This window comes from Athene cunicularia (genome assembly GCF_003259725.1).
Source record: "Athene cunicularia isolate RWA chromosome 3 unlocalized genomic scaffold, athCun1 chr3_part1, whole genome shotgun sequence".
NCBI classification, from domain to species: domain Eukaryota; kingdom Metazoa; phylum Chordata; class Aves; order Strigiformes; family Strigidae; genus Athene; species Athene cunicularia.
Genome location: NW_020799097.1, coordinates 43,330,212 through 43,353,615, shown reverse-complemented (window position 1 = coordinate 43,353,615; position 23,404 = coordinate 43,330,212). Strand labels below are relative to the sequence as shown.

The 23,404-nt window shown below is 40.3% G+C and overlaps 1 protein-coding gene across 1 annotated transcript in view; it reads right to left on the bottom strand.

The window, feature by feature from the left end:
• Positions 1-15,722, bottom strand: part of UFL1 (UFM1 specific ligase 1) — a 47,537-nt gene extending 31,815 nt beyond the window's left edge. Inside the window, exon 1 of the mRNA XM_026844126.1 lies at positions 15,697-15,722. Within this exon, the coding sequence (XP_026699927.1) occupies positions 15,697-15,722 (26 nt within the window). The remainder of the gene's footprint in view (positions 1-15,696) is intronic.
• Positions 15,723-23,404: the final 7,682 nt, after the last annotated feature.

The window sequence follows — 23,404 nt, the reverse complement described above, 5'->3', positions numbered from 1 at the left end:
TTGATTATTCAGCACTTACTGAGACTAGCACAGCAAGTAAAACTGAGAAGTGTCTGTTTAATTTGTAACCTATAGCTCAGTTCCATTGAAATTCCTTATTATTTTACTTGGGTTTGCTGTGAGGTCAGCATGGGCAGATCATGTGGTGGTAATGGTGTTCATGAGCTAAGTGAACTGTGGCCAGGAGGCATGTGGGGGCCACATTTTAGTTTTACAAGAAGGAACCTGCTGAGGGAAGGTCTCATACAAGAGTGGGAGATACCTGTGCCTGGCTTCTGTTTGTTCTTTAACTGGCATTTCAAAAATGCGGTGCCCTGGAGTGCTGCAAACACAGACTTGCCAGCTGACTTCCTTGGTGATAGGGCGAGCAGTATTTGGGTCCCTAATGTTCAGCAAAATCTGAGCTTAGCCCCAAAATTATGAGTTTTAGCCTTATATCTATATTTTCCTCCTTTTTTATTAGTTATTTGCCTCGTTGGTTTACAGTCTTTTTGGTTCACTCCTTATGTTTTCTCAGAAGCCAATGGAGGTTGTAGCTGTGGAGGTTGATATTCTTCCAAGAATAAAAATTTGAATTCATGCAATTAAGGTCTTAAGATCCCAGATTTCATGGAGTTCATGGTCCTGGACTCTAAAACCAGAAGGAGCAGAGGAACTCCAGACTGCTTTTTAAAGAGAGCTTCCTCCTTCTCAGTGGCAGGTCTTCAAAGAATGGTTGAAGTTGAGAGACCTCTTGAGATCATCTAGTTCAGCCACTCTCAGACTAAAATGATGTTTCTTCTGTTTGAATGGAAACTCTTGTATTCTACTTTATCCTGTCAGTGAGCACCACTGAGAAGAACCTGGATCCCTCTTCATCGTTCCTCCGCTTCAGGTATTTATATATACTGATTGGATCCTCTCTGAGCTTTCTCCAGGTTGAACAACTCCAGCTCTCTCACCCTTTCCTCATACGTCAGACACTTGTAGTGCTAGGGCCTGAATAATAGGCCCTGAAACAAAGTTTACCTCTAGATGAATCTCACAACCAAATGTTATCCATTATTAGTATCTGTTAATTAGTAAAATCTGTATTACCATTAGAGTTTTGTTAGTATCTGATCATTAATGAAATATGTATGCTCCCTAGTGAAAGATGTAGCTTAGACAAAATATAATCAGTAGTGAGGATGAAATGTTGCGAGAATGTGTGTCCAACTTTCCTTCTTTCGCATTGTTCAAGGCTGAGAACTCAAGTGTTTTTGCCTTAGAAACTCCCTTGGTTCTCCCTCCCCAAGCCCTGGCCAGGCTTTGGGTGGAATCCAGTGGGAGGATGAAACCAGATGTTTCCACTCAAAGAAAAGTGCAAGTCATTCTGACTTGCTGGTTTTTGGCATATAAGGCTGGACCCTCTTGCTGTGACTTTGGAAGCCTCACCTATGGGTGGACGCACCGCGTAGGATTTCCCCCTTGCTGGAACAGGCTCTGCAAACCCTCGCTGTAACCGGGGCTGCCCAGCCACTGCGGGTCTGGATGATGGTAACGTGTGCTAGTGGTGATGGATCTTTCTTAATCACTATTGCCCCCGTCATGTAGTAATGATTAGGTGCATTACCTTTCATATTCTTGTTTTTTATAATTAACTATATGTAGTAATATTTAAGTGTACTATTCTGTATTTTTTTTCTTATTTTCTGTATTACTTGGTTATATCCTTTAATTATTAACAGTAAAATAAGCCTACTCTTTTCACTCTGGTGTCTGACTTTAATTGGCATCCACAATCAGCAGAACAGTGCTCCAGTCCCTTCATCGTCTTCATGGACCTTTGCTTGACTCATTCCAGTAGCTCCATATCTTTTGTGCTGGGGAGCGCAAAACTGAATACAGAATTTCTGGTGTGGCCTCACCAAGGTTGAGTAGAGGGGACCTCCATCAGCCTGTTGGCAGCACTCTTCTTAATACAACCCAGGATGCTCTTGGTCTTTTTTGCCATGTAGGTGTATTGCTGGCTCATGGACAATTTGTTGTCCACAAGGACATCAAAATTCTTCTCTATGGAGGTGTTTTCCAGCTGTTCAGCCTGTGTACTGATGCCTGGGATTATTTCTCCCCAAAGGCAAGACTTTGCATTTCCCCTCATTGAGCTTCACGATAGTCCTCTCAGCCCCTTTTTTCCAGCCTGTTAAGGTCCCTCTGCATGGCAACACACCCATCTGGTGTAGCAGCCACTCCTCCCAGGTTTGTGTCATTTGCAAACTTGCTACAATGTACTCTGTCCCATTCTCCAGGTCATTAATGAAGATGCTGAACAATATTGGCCCCAGTATCAACCCCTGGAGTACACACACCGTTAATGATTTGCCTCCGATTGCAGTTTGTGCTCTGATCACAACCCTCTGGGTCCAGATGTTCAGCCAGTTTTCAATCCACCTTACTGTTCACTTATCTAACCTGTACTTCATCAGTTTGTCTATAATGATGTTATGGGAGACTAAAGTCATGATAAACAAGATCCACTGCTCTCCCCTTGTCCACCAAGCCAGTCACTTTGTTGTAGAAGGTTACCAGGTTGGTTAAGAAGGATTTCACCTTTGTAAATCTGTGCTGACAATCCCTGATCACCTTCACATCCTTTATGTGTTTGGAACTGTTTTCCAGGATTCGTTGTTCCACACATACCCAGGGACTGAGGTGAGTCTGACTAGCCTGTAATTCCTCAGATCTTCCTTTCTTCCCTTCTTGAAGATAGGAGAGGCATTTGTGACATTTTACAGTTGTTTTACACAAGTCAAATCTGGAATAGGCCATCTTGAGTGAAGAGAGGGAGCAAGTTTCTTTTTTCTATTCTATTCTTTATCCTCAGCTGCCTCACCATGTAGTAATAAGAAAAGCTTGTCAGGACAGCATAAGATTCCTTGTAGTGTTAGGTGGCAACCAGTAGGAAAAGGAAATATATTTGTAGGCAAAAAAACATCTTGTGGCAGAACTCTTGGGGAATGGAATTTAAAAAAAATGGAGAAAAGAAGTGGATTTCGCAGAGGTCTAATTGTAGAGGCAAAATCTGATATTTCAATTCAGGTGCCCAATAATAAACACAAATCTGTTTGCTGCTGCTTTGAAATTTTAGAAATCTTCTGTGACTTCTTTAAACCTTTCTTTCCTTTTCTTGTAACAAAGTTTATTTAAAAAAATAAGGGACCTGGACTTTTTTTTTTTTTTTTTTAAGGCAAGCACTCTAGTTCCATATAGTAAGAAAACCTCATGGCATGAGTAAGAAATACCTAATTAGGCAAAATATGTGTGCCAATGGATTAAATATGCTTTTATAAATCTCTGATTATTCTGCAATGGGCTATGAGATGTGTGAGTTACCAGACAAGAACGCAGCTTTCAGGTAGCTGAGGCAATAATCTTTTAAAATACTGGAAAGCATAGTGCACAGGAATCAAAGGCATGGTTTATAACCATCCAACTGATAGCAGGTTGGATGGTTTATAAATAAGTTCCACTACTCCTGGATTTTGCACAGAAGAAAACTGTAACTTAAGTGCCAAGGGATTTGAGTAGCTGAAGCTCAACACTGATAGTACAGCTCTTCATCCCCAAACCTTTCAGAAGCTCAAACATCTGTGTTATAGAAAATAAATTCACAATATAGAAGACTGCTTAAAAATAGAGGAAAATCGACACCATTTATAAATTATAAGTTAATTCTGAAATCAGAAGAGTTATCCACTTAAACACATTAGCTTTTCTGCATAAGTAACATCTGAAAATTGGAGCCAAAGCTTGGATTCTCACATTCTGTGAATCTGAATTGCATTGTTTATTCATATAAAATGAAAGATCCCAGAGGCAGTGAACATATTCCCTTCTGGTGGTTTGTTGGGTTTTTAGTTTTGGGGTTTTAGTTTGTTTTTTTTTTGTTTTTTTGTTTTTTTGTTTTTTTTTTTGTTTGTTTTGTTTTGTTTTGTTTTGTTTTGTTTTTTTTCCTTACGTTTTCCATAGCCAACCAGTTGCCTTAGTAGAATGACTTTGGAGGGGAGTGGTATGACTGGCAAATCAAATGGACTGACATTGTATAATAGAAAGGGAAACTGAGATCACAGTTGTTGAACAAAATCATACATTAATATGATGGAAAGATTTACATCCCCTTGAGAACAGGTGAAAATTTTCTAAAGTCTTTTAAAATGCAAGATCTGTCATAGAAGTTCCACTGGATCAAAAGTCAGAATTTGTAATTCCTGCAACAGTGTATTTTGTCCATTCTTCCCAGTGGGAGTGAATTGATCTGGATCATGCAGTCTATGGTTACCTGATGTATAAGAGATGCTCCGCATCTAAGTGCTGTTTGTTTCCTGTTAGTACTGCACTGTCAGCAGTAAAGCTGTGAGTGTTGAACAGGCACAGCTGGCCTAGAGCAGAAAATTGGTTGTCCTTTTTTTATATGTTTCAGTTCTTGACAGAGTGCTTATCATGAATATTATACTGATCATCTCAGTTCCCCTTATGGCAAGCCCAAAAGGCACTACTAACATTGTTCTACTGTTCTCCAGTCCTCTGTTAAATAAAGAATGAAAACCAGATGGGTATGAAGAAAGAATGAGCATGCTAAAATATTGTAAACTTTGCAAGTAGCTGGCATGTGAGGTAAAGAGTAACTAAAATGCTTTATTAAGGACAGGTTTAAAAAACAGCCCTTTTTGTAGTTAAGGTATGCACATGCATGCTCACATTAAGCACAGTCTTACAGGTGTAGACTTACTGGGGAGCTAACGGCTCTGTAAATCCAGAGCAGGATTTGCCTCTGCTTTTCTAGCCACGTGGGCAGTGAAGCCTTTCCCTTGATGGTAGGGTGCAGAAGGAGTGTATGTCCATGAAATGTCCTCACTCACATAGCGTATTAATTATCTTTCTGAAGAAAACAGCAATGTTTTCTTTTGTATGCCTGCAGTCCTGCTGAAATTGCCTTCCAATCCCATGAAAAATGCTCTCTGCCTCACCCTATTAACTGAAAGTCGGACATCTTTCAGCTTCATTGAATCAAGGATAAGTTGCAAAGGCTAACTGCTGAAAAACCCCAGCCGTGCATCCAGGCAAACACACCACAGTGGCTGTTGGTTTAGCAGATTTCAACAGCTGGTGAAAAATACGAGAATGGCAACGGCTTTTAACCACACAGGGAATTATAGATCAAAACCGTTATCTAGAACAACACTAAAAAATGATGCACTGAAATAAATATGGGCCATCTGAGTTTCTAAAGAACTTCATTATACTGCCACATGGAATACAGAGTGGAAGACTTACTGGGAACAGAGACCCAATACTCTCTTCTCTGATCCTGTAAGATGAAAGGAAATGAATATTCCTTCCAGTACGCAGTCTTAGAAATACTTTCTATTTTTTCTAAACAAACAAACAAAACCAAATCCCCCAAAGATCCCCAAACCCCTCACCTAAAAGTTGAATGTGCTCTAGTTTAAAGTATTAAAGCTTGTCTTCATGTTGTGAAAAGAATTTGCCACTGCACATGACTGTTGGCTTTTAATTCTCCTGGGCAGCTACCATTTGGATTTTACATGTTAATTCCCTTCATATTTATAGTTCCATGTTTCTTCATTTTAACTCTGAAGAAAAGGTTTGAATATGGAACATCTGTTATAAAGAGTATGCAAGAGCATCTGTTATAAACAGTATTGCAATATAGATTAAAACCTTAGGAAACATGAATTTTGGAGGATGATGTGAGGATGAAGATGAAGGGGATTGTAAGAGTGGTCCCTTTCAAAATTGTTCTATTGGCCTCTCATCTTTCCCTGATGGTGTGTTGTTGCTAAGGCAGACAGTTTAGCTTAAATTGAATGCAAGCATCACAAAGGCCATTTAAGACATTCACTATCAGTCTTCTGGTTGCTTGAGTTGCTCTGAATTTGTTGGCCACATTATATATCAGACACTCAGGCTTGCTTTTGGTCTGTGAGTCGTTGGCATCCTTCTGGAGAATTTCTATGAGTTGTCAGCAGGACACAGAGAAGGTTATAGGGAGGTTTGCAAGTTGGGAAGAATAGAGGATCTGCAGGTCAGGTTTCACTTTCAGATGTAAGGGAAGGAAATGTCTTCAGTGATATTGTCTCGTCTAATAAGCCTATATTTATCTAAAATTGTTTTGCTTATCATGTCTTATGTCTCATTATGTGCTTTGTGATCCTGGAAAATGATATACAGCTTTTCAGAAACATGCCTCTATCTTTTAAAATTTATTCCCCCTATGGACCGATTTTTCAGGACAAGTTAATATGTCACTGCAACTCATCAGCCCTTTATCCTCTCATTCTTTCATTTGCCAGAGTTATCAGGGATGTGTCTGGGATATAGTTAGTTCTTTCCTGCCACAGTTAATGATGATTCCTCATGTTAAACTGCTGTGAAGCTTTGGAAATGTTACCTGTATGTCTCACTTTATCTTGTCCTTTCCTCAGTTGGCTTTCCATTTCTCTGTCTATACTCTAAACTCCCACCTTGATCACAGTATTTTTCTATATATTTCAAAGAATGAAATGTACAATCAGACTAGGACTCCCATCAAGTAAAGGATTAGCAAGAGAGGAGGTGGTCAGTCCAGGCTAAGTGACTGCATATTTTAATGTTGTTCTTGTAGAAAAGGGGTTTGATCTTACTAGTCTGCTCAATTCCATGGTTGGTAATAGCTCTCCAGAACACTGGTGCAAAGAGGGACCAGATCTTCCCTTACACTACAGGATATAAATAAAATAGTGATGAACATACTGTAACTAGTGAACAGAAATATGTGAATGGAATGAATGGGCAGAATTTGTCATATTTCCTTTTAAAATCATCTGGTCTGGAAAACTGTTTGCTTTCCTTTGCAGAAGAGAAAGCTGGCCTGAATATTATGGCAGATGCAACAAAATTGCCAATCCATTGCCCCATTTGGCAAAAATATAACTAGTGCATTGCCTGTGAGTCATTTCCATACTGTTTGTGCCAGTGTATTGGCAGTGTATGCAAACAGAGTTTTCCAGTACAGTGCAAACTGATGCAGACTGGTTCTGTAGGTTGGAATAGAGTTTGAACATGTGCAATACATTGACTGGTTATGCCATGAACAGGCCAGATGTCTATATAATAATAAACACCACCAACCATCACAATTATAGATGAGGAAAAAAGATAACTCTACCCAGATATGTGCATTAATCATTGCCCAGTCAAACTTCTTTTTATTCAGTTTGTCTCTTCTCCATTCTCTGGGGTGCCTATTATTTAGAATGAAGAGTCTGCTAAAGTAGCATTCTTTGCCATGTCCTTTAAAGCACCTTGTGGGCTTTTATACACTCTCTAAAGGAAGCACATTATACGGTTAGCTGCTCACCAACAGGTAGTGAAGAGTACTTCAGGTAAGTGACATAACTGAGCAGACAGTTGTGCTTCAGGGTTTATATACCCCTTGAAGTGGGATGTGACTGTTTGAAATAGCGGAGGCAATATCAGTTTTATCAGGAGTATAATTATATATATACGTTTTTATGTATCGGCCTATATGATTTATTACATTTTGTACTCTTGAGGACCTTAATTTTTTAAGACATCAGGAGGAATGGAGAAAGATAAAGAAATAGCTGCTATTTCTGACATCCCATCTTCACCGAGTTCCCACAAGGAAAGGATCAGGTAAATTGTTGATAGTGTATTAACATAAAAACCTACCCTTCTTGTCCCATTCCTTGCAACCCCTGGAGGACTGAATGGATTTCCTGACAGCATCCCTGTAAAACATATGTTAGAAACTCACTCTCTTGCCTGTCACAAGTGATTATTATTTGTATCAGTAATGATTAATTACAAAGCCCCTAGAAGAAAACAAGCAGAATAAGCTGGTTTGCTTTGTTCTCACTGTCTCCATTCAGCGTTCCTCCTTTTTCACAGGAGCAATCAGAGAACTTCAACCACACTTAACAAATGGTATTTCTTGCCAAAGGACCAGCATCCTATTTAGAAACAGTTGCATACCTACTTTCACCAGTTTCTTAAATTCCTGCTCTCTGAGGACATAAAACTACTCAAGACCAGGGCACAGATCCAAGCAAAGTCCAGCACTGTTAACACTCTTTCTAGCATGATTTTGGCCCCTGTCAGGCAACAGCTTCTCAGACTTCCTGGACACAGTCTGGAGAGTGGTACAGGCCAGGGAGTGTTTCCATTTTGAATGAGAGTGTCCTATTTGGTGGAAAGAAAATTTAGCTACATGGTTGCAAGTTGTACTTTGGCACATGTCTCTGTGACAGTAGTCTCTCTACTGAAGGCAACAGAGGTTTGAGTCCACTCAGTAGAAGAGATCTGACCACAACCCATGCTCAGTTTTACACTAAGGGGCTGTCACCTCCTGCTCACACAAGGGAGACAAGTTACTCAGATTCATAAATCCCCAATGGAGTGGACAACAGTGAGACAAGTCTCAAAGTCCAAACATTTATTAACTTTCCACAATGTACTAACAGGATACACAATAATTGGCTAAGTATATAACGAGTTGTGGCAAGCAGTACAGTATGCCTTGCATTTCTTGATGGTAGTGAAGGAAAAGGGGGAAAAGGAAAGGAGAGAGATGGAGAGAATAGAGGAATAGAGATCACTGGTTTGGGTTCCTGCATCGATCCCACCATTGAGGGTTCCAGGAGGCCTCTGTCTTCTTTGCTTCACTTCAGTCACTAGAACCCCCCACCCCTTCCCCTCCTTGATTTATACCCACTTTCCTTGGGCCCATCCCCCCAGTCCACACACATAGCTACACATCCCATGTATGGGGAGAGGTAAGGTGTTTCATGGGATGATGTAATGAGCATGATCTTGTTAGTCTTAACTGGCATATTCAGGGGTGTTAACTTTAATATGCATTCTGTGGATAATGAAGGAAAGGTCATTCACCAGACAGATGGCCCTTGAAATCTGGCCAGGTGTGCCAGAGCAGGGCTGTCCTGTCTCCACATGACTCCCCCCTCCAGCTGCATCCTGTGTTATTTGGGCAGCCTTATCAGCTTCAGCCTCCACACCATTCACCCCATGACTATAGTTTTGTTACTTGTGAGTGTTTGAGACATTCCTTAGCTCGGAGGGCCACCACTCCCCCTGCTATCCTTTATCTCTTTCTCAGGCTGTTTTTCTCAGTCCTTGTTTCTTGCAGGCCTGTTTCTTTCAGGACCTGTTTTTACAAGTCGTCTCTCACAGGGACCAAACCAGCCCAGGCTCTAGAGCTTCCTGGAGAAGGGAGAATCCTAGTGTGTGTGGTTCTGCAAAATGACTCTTTTAGATGCAGTCTGATAGAGTAAGTGTAAGTGAGGCTTAGTCACCTATTGAGTAGGAAGTATTGGGAGCTGGCTCTTCTTCAGCTACCACCAGCTGTGAGGACTGTGACTCAGTAAACTCACACTGTCTTCTCAAGCCTGTTCTCCACCACACAGCATAAGCACAAGCCAAGGTAAGGCAGTGGTGGCTAGTTCAGTCAAGCACTACCCCTACCAATAGCCTGGAAAAAATTGCCTTCACCCTTCTGGCTCAGCAATCAAATATAGTAAAGATCTAGTCACTGTTTTTCACTAGTACGCAGAAGAGCTGTGCATCAGCTTGTTACTGGGAGCATGACCTTGTTTAGAGCTCAGTGGAAATAGAAGCCATTGCTTTGACAACAGACCAGCAAGGGGAAAGGAAAAAACAATAAGGTTAAGTTGGAAAAACCTTGAATGTGAAGAAGCAGTAACAATATTGTGGAGAAAGAAATGGAAGACGTTTCCATCATATTCCTATTTCTTGCCCCAATTCAGCTTGTTAAAATATGCATGAAAAAGCATTACCTTGTAATGATTGTTGCTTACTCCTAATTGAAATCTATAATCCTATTACAAATGCATCCGGACACATTTAATCAAGCTATACCCTGTTGTGCAAATTAAGATCCAAGTTCATAGCTCATTTCTAAACAAAATACACACAGTGTGAGAGTCCAGGCTCTGGATTAGGCATCTTGTAGCAAATGCTGCCAGCTCCTTCAGGTTAACTGAGAAACTGGGTTGCTGCTGTTTGCAATTTCTAAAGCATAGCAGGATAGCTCATTTTCCAGGTTGCCTTGGATTTCCAGTTAGGCTACCTCATGGGGATATTTTGTCTTCTGCAATATTCTACTGGTGGAGAGAGAGAAGCTTAAATATACTTTCTTTAAGACTTTCCTGAAAACTGGCAGGCTTTTTCATCAAAATTGAAGGCAAGGCTGCTCAACTGGAACATCTCTTAGTCTGCTGACCATTATTTTGCAGACCTGGAAATTGAACTGGAAATAAATATATTTTTAAAATATTCTGATAAATGTACAGAATAGCAGCTCAAACTTGCTTTCCCATTCTAAGTTCCATCCTTCCTCCTTTCAGTGTAAGATCTGATTTTATTCATCCCAGCTTTTGTAAGGAGGACACAAAATTCAAGGTTACCTGCTGCTTGAGTGTCTGCTCTTTTGCCTTTTCCTGACCCATACTGCCCTGAATACAACACCTCCTCTACTTAAAATAACCACACAAATACAAAAATTTTACTTGAAAATTGTTATCCTTGTTTTCAGTCATAATGTTTGACTCTAGATGGCAGCATCTATGAGTGAATATTAGATGTTTGTGCTAAACTACTTATTTCAAACAGCTCAGTCAATAACCATTGTAGACTAGTTTCCCTTAACAGCACTGATTTTTTGCTCTCTTACTCTTACTTTCATCCTATTAAATCTAGGAACATACTTAATGTACAAGTGTTGAAAGAGTTCATATTGGTATGTTAGCAGAGCTTTCACGATGCTTCAGAGCACACTCCTGTTCTTGACTGTAACTTGAGGCACAGATGAGGGAGAGAAGCACAAGGTGCTCAGCCATCCCAGTCTGAAACAAAATGGACAGTGCTTGGGTAGAAAATGTGCATTTTTACTGCTGTCATAGAAGGTAAGGTGCATCTCTGTGCCTTGGCTCTTCAGCAGCTGCTTTAAAAGACAGTGCCTTGTCAGGGTTATAAAAAGCTGGGGACCTATCTATGCATGTCTTTTCCACAACAAAAACTCAGGGGCTTTTCTACCTGTCCCTGTTTAAGTGTACTGAGGAGGGTTAGAGAATGTCTGTGGACTATTTTCCCATAATATAAGCCACAGACATGTCCTGATGTCAGATTGGGCAGGTGGGTATTGATCTCCTCTAAGAAAGAGCCTTAGGGAATATGTAAAGGATTAAATTGATTGGTACTACAGAAACAGGGATCTCATTTAGTTCTTATCCTTTCCTCCCAATATTCAAAGCTCTTTCTGGGATGGGAGAAACTCTCAATTTCTTAGCTCCCACCAAGTATCTGGCTAATCTGATGTAGAACCATGTCTTGACTAGTGAAAAATATACTTGGGTATCAGCAGCTAACAAGCAAAGCCAGAAACATTTTTAAAGACACTTGATTAAACTAGAACAGTAGCAACAGTATTGTGCTTGGGGTATGTGACCTTCTCTTTCTGCCTGCGGTGGGTCAACCCCAGCTAGCAGCTGAGCACCCATCCAGTCACTTACTCACTCCTCTCCTCTAGCATCTGGGATAACATTGGAAGGGTGAGCATAACAGCAGAGAAAATGGTTAGATACTAGAAATTGATTTTGTCTATAATAATTTTAGTTCTATTATGAAAAAGACTGATGTAGTACAGTTGGGAAATAACAAGAGTGAGGCCACTTCACAGGAGAAAACATGCCAGGAACAACAGTGTGAAGTGGGACTGCATCTGTTCCAACAGCAGCATAGACCTAAGAAGTGTAGGGATGGTGATAGTTAGAAGACTGTTTTCAGTCTAGTGGTGATCTGAGACACACAAAACAAAAAAGCCAGAACAAGTCAGGGACAGAACTGAGCACAATCATACCTACAGCATAATTCAGGCAAGGAGCTTAACTGCAGTTCCTGGACTCATGGATTTTTTTTTCCCCCCCTGGACCCCAAGCAATTAAAACTGATTAAAGCCATGACAATTATTCAGACTGTTAGACTACCAAAACTTTAATTGGAATAAAAATACATTCTTAACTTCATTTATATTGTATGTTCCTTTTTGCTCATAACAAGCGTTCAAGTGTAACAGCATTTCTTTTAATCCAGCAACTATAGCTCTAATTATAGCCCTGTTGCCATAGGGCAAATACATGGACAAGCCTGTGCACTGATATAGTATAAATATGACCACTCTCACTACCTGGGTAAATCCCTATTGGGCTGTTTCCAGTGATGCTGCGTAGTGATTAAATCGCTTCTTTAGAACATTTGTACAGATATTGCCTTAGGCCTGGACAGTTGAATCTCTGGGTGCAATGAGCACAACCCTAAAATAGTTTTTCTGTGGCAATCTGATGTTACAGTACTACACAGCACTACTGGCACTCAGGAAAAAAAAAGGAAAAAATGTGTAGATAGGATACTAGTACAAACCCTTATTTACACGTGTACACACATACAGGTACAGGCACATAAATTAAAACAGGATTAAATTTACTTGCTTGATGTTCCAGAATGAGTACTGAGAAGGGAGTAAGATTGATATGTGAGCAAAATCTTTTAAAATTTGATTATCCTCAGCTAACACTCCTGCTCACCTACTTCCACATCTATGTAAATAGAAAGTTACTCTCTGTAACTTATAAAATATGAAATATATCATCTGCTAAAATTAATATTTATCCTTAAAATTTTAATTTGTCTCAGCAGATATCTCTACTTCTCATTAATACTAAACAAGCAAGGACTTGAAAATGGCACAGATATATTTTTTCCAGCTGTTAACATCTGTTTAGACTCTTGCTTCTGTGATTAGAACATGGCTGGGCATGAATGGATTCACGGACTAGAATCCCCAGGATTCCTATGCAGCAAGAAGAACAAAATACACCACATGCCTACATTTGTCTCAGTCTTATGCTCAAGACAATAAGCAAACAATCTGAATAATTTTTCAATATCATCTAGCTGGATGCTGCAGTATGATGTTTTCTTGTTCTGTAATACCTTCATTGTAATCATTAGTGATATGCCCAGTGATACTGTGAAGTTTTGTAGGATTTATTCTGTACATATACATTATGCTTTCATTTGAATATATACAGTATTGAATATAAAGTTGTTAAATACTTTGTACACACATATACATATATTTAAATAATAATTAAAAGAGGTTAAATGGGGAGGTTAACAAAAGTCATTTCTTGGGAAGTAACAAGCTCATATGCTTTACTCAAAATACTGCTTTTGAGCTATAAAGATTGTCATGCAGAAAGTGGAAGAGAATTTCAAGTGATGCCTGATGCAGAATGCAAAAAAGTGATCTGAATTCTGACTTGATAAATGGATGCTATGCTCAAGGAAGCAGTAAGCAACATAGGCATAAACTGGGTTAGCTTCATGGGAAGAAGTTAGTCCAAAGAAGCAAACAAAATATGAGTTGTCAGTGCAATATTTTAGGATTATTCTCATAAACATTAATTCCATAACCATACTTATTTATGTCAGAACCTTTCATATAGACACTTTATTTCACTTACACTGATTTTCTCATACCTAGACAAGAAAGTGAGATAGGTCTCAATCAAGTCTTAGTATGAATGCGCTAACCTTTTTGGTCCATATTTGGATGTGGGTCTCTGTGGCTTTTAATGGGCTAAACTAAAAACGAGAATGTGAGCTCCCTTAAGTTATGAAAACTAGATTCTGGTTCTTACTGAGGAGAGCCTAAGGCATAAGCCTCTTCCTGAGAAAGGAGGTTTTTATTACAAAAGACTTCCTAAACAGACACACCCAGGCTCATCCTCCATTTGTTTACAGAATATTATCCATGCAGCCAGAAGCAACAAAAAAGTTATATTTGTGTTCTCTCAAATATAAGCTGTGTTGTGTGTGCTGGATTTACAGTACTAAAGGTGGTTTGATGCTTTGCTGTAGCATATAGCACTCATAAACATAGACACTGTGATGGTGAATGAGTGGAATTATGCAATTAAATAATTATGTAGAATAATTATATAGAATTTATTTATTTTCTTGAAGGGCACTGAAAACACATTCAGTTGTTTCTAACCACTGGTGGTGATTTTAAGGCTTTTTAGTTGTTACAAATCTCAGCAGAAAATTCTGGAGCAGACTTGAGTGTGTGTGAACATGCATATAATCACAGAATCAACTAGGTTGGAAAGGACCTTGAAAATCATCTAGACCAACCATTAACTTAGCACTGACAGTTCCCAACTACACCATATCCCTCAGCACTATGTCAACCCGACTCTTAAACACCTCCAGGGATGGGGACTCCACCACCTCCATGGGCAGCCCATTCCAACCTGTTCTGTAAAGAAATACTTCCTAATAACCAGTCTAAACCTTCCCTGGTGCAACTTGAGGCCATTCCCTCTTGTTCTATTGATTATTACTTGGTTAAAGAGACTCATCCCCAGCTCTCTGCAACCTCCTTTCAGGGAGCTGTAGAGGGCGATGAGGTCTCCCCTCAGCCTCCTCTTCTCCAGACTAAACACCCCCAGTTCCCTCAGCCGCTCCTCGTACGACCTGTGCTCCAGACCCTGCACCAGCTGCGTTGCCCTTCTCTGGACACGCTCGAGTCATTCAATGTCCTTTTTGTAGTGAGGGGCCCAAAACTGAACACAGGAATCGAGGGGCGGCCTCACCAGTGCCAAGGACAGGGGTAAGATCCCTTCCCTGTCCCTGCTGGCCACGCTATTGCTGACACAAGCCAGGATGCCATTGGCCTTCTTGGCCCCCTGGGCACACTGCTGGCTCCTGTTCAGCCAGCTGTCAATCACCCCCCCAGGTCCCTCTCTGACTGGCAGCTCTCCAGCCACTCCTCCCCAAGCCTGTAGCGCTGCTGGGGGTTGTTGTGGCCCAAGGGCAGCCCCCAGCATTTGGCCTTATGGAAACTCCTCCAGTTGGCCTCAGCCCATGGCTCCAGCCTGTCCAGGTCTCTCTGCAGAGCCTCCCTACCCTCGAGCAGATCAACACTCCCACCCAACTGGGTGTCATCTGCAAACTGACTGAGGGTGCACTCGATCCCCTCGTCTAGATCATCAGTAAAGATGTTAAACAGGAGTGGCCCCAACACCGACCCCTGGGGGACACCACTCATTACCAACTGGATTTAACTCCATTCACCACAACTCTTTGGGCCTGGACATCCAGACAGTTTTTTACCCAGTGAAGTGTGCTCATCCAAACCTCCAGCAGCCAGTTTCACCAGGAGAATGCTGTGGGAAATGGTGTCAAATGCCTTACTAAAGTCAAGGTAGACAACATCCACAGCCTTTCCCTCATCCAGTAAGCAGGTCAGCCTGTCATAGAATGAGATCAGGTTTGTCAAGCAGGACCTGCCTTTCATAAACCCATGCTGACTGGGCCTGATCATCTGGTTGTCCCTCATTTCTTATTCTCCTTTATTGCTGAAGTCAAATTAATTTCCACCTGGGCTTTAGACCTGATTTCTGCCCTGCACAGCCTCACAGCCTCTTTGTCATCACTGTGAGTGGCTAGCCCCTTCTTCCAAAGTCTGTAAACTCTGCTTTTCTCCCTGAGTTGCAGCCAAAGCTCCCTGTTCAGCCAGGGTCTTCTCTGCCACTGGCTTCTCTTACGCACCTGGGAACCGCCTGCTCCTGAGACATTACGACTTCCTTCTTAAAGAGTGCCCAACCTTCCTGGACCCCTATACCCTTCAGGATCATCTCCCAAGGGATCCTTTGAAGCAGGTGCCTAAACAAGACAAAGTCAGCCCTTTTGAAGTCCAGGATGTCAGTTCTGCTGCCCCCTCTCCTGGCCTTTCTAAGAATAGAGAACTCTTATTATTTCATGATCACTGTGCCCTAGTCGGCCTCCAACCACCACATCATCCACGAGTCCTTCTCTGTTTAGAAAGAGGAGGTCCATGAGCCACCTTCTCTGGTCGGTTCTCTCACCAGCTGCGTCAGGAGGTTATCTCCTACACATTCCAGGAATCTCCGGGACTGGTCCCACTCTGCTGTATTTCCAGCAGATAATGCAACAGACAGTCAAGAAAACAGTATCATACAAAACAAGAACATGTAGGTTTTTCTCTGTCAAAATAATACTAACAAGATAAAAGTATTTTGACATAGTGCTGAGGGATATGGTGTAGTTGAGAACTGTGAATGTTAGGTTAATGGTTGGACTAGGTCTTCAAGGTCTTATCCAGCCTAGATGATTCTGTGATTCTGTATGTGCTGCTGTATGTTGGAAAATGGAAAAAAAATGTCATTCCATTGCAAAGGGCCTTGTAACTTTCTCCTCCACACTTTTTGCGCTTACCCTCAGTGAATATATGCCTACTCTGCAAGTTTTTGGTTAGCACAATGAATCCTTACTGGTGGTACCATGCAAGCACATGAATGCATCATTACTCTGGAAGTTATTTAAGTCTATTAATAATGCATGCATGAAAATAACTTATATGTTCAAACAAATTACTATGTTTCTTTCAACACCAACCCTAATGCAAGGTAAGCCTCAGAAAAAAGCATGCCATCCGAGTCATGGAAAGGACTTCCTCATGGGAGAATTTCAGTTTATTTTGGCAGTCCATTCCCAGTCCCCCTGCAAGTGTAGTTCTGAAATTTCTTTCTCTCAGACCTAGCCTTAGGCAATGCTCTAGTTTTATCTATAAGAGAGAGCTAACACTTCAACCAAAAAGAATCAATATTCCTAAGAAATTAATTCTCACATTAGTCTTTACTTAACCTTAAAATGTGCCTCCAAAGTGTCATTCAAGGATTTCTCTTTCTCACAACAGTAACCAAAGCCCTAGCACCAAATCCTACACCTCAGCTGAGTGTCAGAAAAGGCCAGGTGGACTTTATCCACAATAAAAATTGGCCAAAAGAATTCTTTTTTGGAACTCCCAGTTCCCTTTGGCAGCCTCTTTCCAGACCTTGAACCCCTGAAGCTCTGGGCTGCTTCTTTTCTTCAACAAACCTAACCTTAACTGTATACCCTGAGCCTAGCATGGGCCATAGGAGAGGAAACCCTCTCCATTCAGAAATACGCTTAGATAAATGTGATAAAATTCTCCAGTTGTAGCTCCTGCTCTTACTTAACAGTGGAGGTATGTTGCAGCACCACTACAACTTCATCTCTGGGTTTCTTTTGTCTCTAAACCTCCTCTAGATCTAACACACATGCTTGGCTGATGCATATGCCAAAGACAGTGCTCCATTCAAAGATTCAGTGTTCTTCCAAGGAGAATATTAGAGTCTGCCTGTGGCTTTTTTTGTCAGTTGCTGTCCAGATGCAATCAAACTTAGCTGTGGACTTTCAGTCAAAAATAACCTTAACCCAAACCCTAAAATGGACCTGAGTGAAAACATGCTAGTGAAGATGAAAAATTCCTAAGGAAACAATTATTTTTGCACCACTCAGTTCCTTTAACAGCTCTGTAATGATTGAGAGAAAATGCCTAGAGCCACAGCTTGAGTGGTGCAGGAGAAGGGCTATTTGATAAAAAATCCTGTAGGCTAGATTTCCCCTTTGAGTAAATCCTTTCCTGGGTAAGATGAAGGAGGGCAGTGACTAGGCTTATTTTATGGTTAGGATTGTGCTTATGACTAAAATTACAGTTAAGAGAAAAGAGAAACTATGTTTAGGAGTCTGGAAAATCCTTTAAGAAAAGGAAGAGCTGATACTTGATTTTTCCTCTCAGGAATGTGGACCCTCTGATAGGAGCAGGAAACAGGGCCAGGGCAGTTAGCCTATCACTTGGGATGCTTAGGGTTCAAGAAAAAATAGTCACAGAAATCCAGTTGGAGAAGAGCTACAAAGGCACTGCCACGGGAAAGATGTAGGGTACAGAAAGACTTGTACTCCCTTTTCTTCTGGGCCATGGCACTGGTTCTTGGGGTGGGGCTCATCCAAGTCAAAGGCCAAAGCCAAGAGCAGGGGTTTGGAAAGGGAAGTTTGCAATTGGGGTGCAGCTGCAAAGGGGCTGCCCAAGGAAGGTGTAGGCTGCAAACAGAATTGTCCTCTGGGAATCTGTTCACCTGAGCCCTGGCTTGGTGTGTTGGGATAGGATCCAGGCAAGGCCAATGTCCAGATTAAACATTAAGATTATGATTAGGACTGTGTTTAGAGTGGTGCAGAGAGGCTGCCAAAGGAAGGTGTGGGCTGGCAAAAAAGTTGTCCCAGAGAACTTTTACATCTGGGGGATCTTTGGCAAAGATTTAGTTGATACTAGGATTAGGGCTAGGAAAGAGACAAACTGTAAACCTAATCCAATTTGTGATGAACTCTGTGCCAAGACCCAGTGCTATGGCCCAGATGAACAAGTTCTCTAGTGAGATTTTTTTTTATGCAGCATACACCTGTTGACCCACTGCAAGTGCAGCTCAAGGCTTAGCCTCTTTTCTAGTCTGAACACCCTAAACCTAGACCTTGGCCCCATGACCAACAAGATGTGAGGGGAGAATTCCTTCTGCAACCTATGCATTCCTGGGCAGCCCCTTTGCAGCCCCACTCCAGCTCCAGCTCTAGGACTTGTCTCTTTCTTCACCATAACCCTCTGCTTTGCCCAGTGCCACTGCAGGGATGAGCGAGTCCTGAGGGGACAATTCTTTTGGCAGCCTTGTTTTGTCAACTTTCTGCAACCTCTCTCTAAGCGCAGCTTAGACAAAGGGACAGTTTAGACAAAAGGGACAGCTTTGTCTCTTTCGTAACCAATACCCTAAACCCTGACATTGGTCCTGGCCTCAGCTGAGCCTTTGTCCAAGACCCAGTGCCCTGGCCCAGATGAATGAGTTCTTAGTGAACAGTGCTTTTACAGCTGTCCCCTCACTTTTTCAGTCTCTTTGCAGCCCCAGTCCAACTGGAGGTCTAGGCTTTCTCTTTCCCCTACCCCAAGAGAATATTAATCAGAATCCTAGCCTAGACACATGCTGTACTTTATATCCATATTCCCAGACAAGGCTGAGCAGAGAAAAATTTCAGGGAATTTACTAATTCTTTCACCCACACTTCCCCCCACCCCCCCCGCTCTTTATTTTTGCTTTTCTTTGTAGCCTATTCCAACCAGAGCTCTAGGTTTTCTCTCTTTCTTAGACCTAACCCCTAACCATTGCACTTGGTGGTGGTATCAACTTTCTCAAAAGTTATAACCTTACCATATTCTTACCTTTTTGCCACAGTTTCCACTTCCATCCCAGACTTAACTATTTGATACCAGAATTCTTGCATCAGCCTGTGCTTTTTAGTTTACTGGAACATTTCTAGAGCCCTTAAAGCTGTATCTCTGGGGTTTTCCTTTCTTTCTTTCCTTACTTTTACGGAAGGAGACACCAATCCCATCACAAATGTTGTATTAATCTGAAGACCTGTCTATTCAGCCTTAGCTCTTATTTCCCATTTTAGGATCTTTCTCTTGCCCATGAAGTTTTCTCTTTATCTCAACTCCAATCATAATGCTAAGAATAGAGGAAGCTTATGCAAGGAAATTCAAGCCTTGGCCAGTCAAAATTTTCTCAGCACAGAGATTCTTTTGCAGATCTCACTTTTCTTTGTCTGCCCCTTTCCATACGCCTTCCACTGGACCTCAGTATTTTATATTTTTCTTTTATGTGTACCAATTTGTTAGCCTACCCTACCAGCTAGCCAGTGTGCGTGCTCTGTCCCAGTGTTCAGTGTTCATAGGTATGAATTCCATGTGTTCATAATTTCTTTCTTCAGCCCTATCATCCTACAGTTGTATCTCTAGGTGTTATTTCTTTCTTTTAACATGGTACTTCCATTTTCAATGTTAGCTCTGTTGCACTATGACAGCATTGTATGTCATTAATAATATGGAGTGATAAAGAAACATTTGAGGGAGAAGCATAGATTTCTGAGTTTGGTATCTTTGCCCCTAGGGAAAAACTGTCTTTGAATTCCACAAAGGGCTGCACTCTGTAAGAAAGATGATCATGTATGTGGGATTTTTGGGAGCACTCAACAGCTTCTATCAGATCCTTAAATCATTCAGTTGTAAGGCTGGTATGCTGCAGTACTCAGTTATAAGGACCATCTGAGATATGGAAGGTGATGCTCTTTTTGGATAATATTAACACTACTTGCTGCCTTGATATATGGGTAGAGAAGTATGCAAAATATTTTTTATTAGAATAAAAAACATGTTCTTTTCTTTTTACTCCTTTTGTTATCTGCTTATGAGTGGTTTTCCATTGCTAAATTGTTGGTTAATAGCACTCTTCATTTAATTCCCAGCAAGTTACATTCACATCCCTAGGAAAGTCCAGACCTGCAGGGCTGTCAGTACAGAACAAAATTAAGTATCCATTAATTTAAATCTATGATATTTTCAATTTGACTTGAGAGCATGAATTTTTGATGGAGTAAAGAACCACACAAATATTTTTTTTCTTTTCTGAATTGCATAGAAATAATGTTATACAAAGCAATTTTATCTGATTTATGCACCTCATTTTTGCACTTTATGTATTTGCATCTTATTTTTATTCTGTTGCTACATAACTAACTAGAATGACATGGTTTTATTGTTAAATGGCTTAACTAAATTGAAGCTTAGGAGAGAATTATGGGCTGCACTGTGGCTGTTGATAGTGCTAGATGGTATATTTGAAGCTTTCCTTTTAACCATTAAAGTCAGTGTCAGGAATAAAATTCTGTTAAAAGTTTGCTGAAGGAAGGGTATAGTTTTATCTGTATTTGAGTCTTCAGTAGTGTCAGTGGGAGTTTTGTTCAAATCTCTTAAGAAAATAGCTAATTAAACAAAGAATATTTTCCTGTCCCCCTTCCCTGTCTCTTCCCTATCCCTTCAGATTCTTTCAAAACTTAATCTTCCTATGTGGAAGCGAAGTAGTCAACTGCCATAGATGCATTTCAACAACAGTGAGGTGACTTCTAAATGGTAGATTGTCATTTCACCCACGTATAACTTGTTCAGATGCCTACATATTTTCATGCATGTCATTCTTCCAAGGTGGTGTAGCTTCCTGGCAGAGGTGAGTATTTTGAGCAAGCGGGTGGTTTTTCTGAATTACGTAGGTCCTTGCAAGTATTATACACTGTGTGCAATTTCTCAGCTTTGACGAGACAGAATTGATTTTTCCTTGATAACAGGTACATAAAAATATGGAAAAATATTTCAGTGTTTATCTGAAGAAAGCTAGTTCAAGGAATACAAAAGAAGTCTGAACATTTGTAACTGGAAACTGGGAATGCTGTGTATCTTTTCCCCATGTTACATTTCCAAATCATCTTATTTAAGGATTCTCAAATGAAAATCAAATCTAACTTAACATAAAACACATATATCTGAGTCCTTTATTCTCTCAAAATTTTCCTTAATTTATAAGCTGGACCATGCACTTGAGAAACAAGCATGGCAATCTGAAGCTTCTACCAAGAGAACTTTTTCTGTGGTACTTTTAATATTAGTTGTGATTTCATCACAAAATAGATAGAACTCAATGAAAACTTGCTGTGCATTAAATCATTGTTCAGGGAAGCAAACTACAACTGTATATTTTTTTTCTTTTATAAAATGTTTCAAGTTTTTAATGAAAATTCCATATCACTGTGGCACATTCATTCACTTGATATCAAGGATTTACACTATGTATTTCATGCGTTGTCTGGAGATGGAAATTTAAGCTGGTTTTGATTAGCAAGGGTTGTACTCAGAAAAACGTGCTTTTTACACAAATTACTATTATAATTTTAAGTAACATGGCAAGAGGAGATTTCAGCCTTCTCTAAATTCCATTTTGATCCTTAACTCTTCCCAAAGATCAGTACAACTTTATACACTTGAATTACCTGTATGCTGCAACTTCTGTTAATACAAAAGGGTTAGTAATCAAAACTGATGTAGATTCTTAATTTCTAGCATGATATGGACAATGATTACTGCATTAATTTTGTTCATATGGTAATATGCACTACTATTAATTTCTCATGGCCTGAAATATTAATTAAGTATTTGTAGAATTATAATTCACACATAAGATGACTTGAATTTTAAATGGTTTCAGATAATAGTTGTCCAACAAAACCTCTGTCTATTAAAAATGTACTTCCCCTTCAAGGGCTATATTTGCAAAGAGTGTGTGTGTAGAGAATTTTTTGTCACAAGGCTTTGTTGTAAATTCCTATCTCCTGTTTATGTACTGTATTCTGTATGACATACACATATAAGCATAAATAGATCTGAGCAATGATAATGTCTTTTTTGTTACTTATCGAATTACTTCACAGGAAGACTTCATGAATTACTTATGTTACTAAAGCTGACTGGAGAACTGTCCTAAAAAAGGACCTTGCATGAGTACATGGGGGCACTATCTCCTAATGGTGTTAAGTTCTGCACCTAATTCTCCTAGGTTAATTTACCTCTTCTTGAATATGAAAGAATGGCCACTGCAACCCTTTAAACCCAAACCTGTCAAAGGTCTTTACAGTTTTCTGTTTCTACAGCAATATACCTTATGGTCTTTAAATCTTTAATTTAATTTCAAATGCTTTTCTATGAACTCCTTTAAGTTTGTCAGCATCTCTTTTAGTAAAGTCCTGGGAGGTGAGCATGGGGTACACCATGTGCTATCAAAATCCCATGCCTTGTTGTTCCATAATGTGCTGCATTTGTGAATACAACTCTAATTTGTATAAATGTGTTTTGCAGTCATATAACATTGCCAACCCCTGTCTCATCCACTTTCAGCTTTTCACCCTTGGGACTTCTATATCATTAATCTTATCCAGATCTCTCTGCCAGACTGAGTATTTTTGTATCTGTTTTTAATTGCATTTCTTCAGGTATATTAGGTTGCTTTTTTTTTTTTTTTTTTGTTTAGCTCCTTTTGGCACAGATTTCTAATCTCTCTAGGTCTCTTTGTGTCATGTCATCTAACTCATTGCTTTTCACAGTTACGTTCCACAGGACTGTTTTCAAATTACTGTCCTGTTCACTCTATCTACCTGATGATCTCTGAAGAGCTAACTGAAACCAGCACTAGCTGATTTCCAAAGCCAACCAGTAGGCCATTACCTTTCCCTCCTGTTTAGGATCTGTTAACCCACATGATAACCATTTTTACACTACCCAATTTGAATGATTCCTCAAAGCAATTTCAGTTTGACTTTTTTCCCCTCATATTCTTTCTCATTTCCAAGTATGAATGAAGCCATTCTATACCTGTCTGGTGAAATCCTCAGCATGGCTCTAAGTCAGTCTTTCAACATGGGCTGAGTCCATCTGAGTTTCATCACTGAGCATTTTACATGTGCTCCAGCTTCCATACCTGGTTTGTAAATATGTACCTGTAAGTAA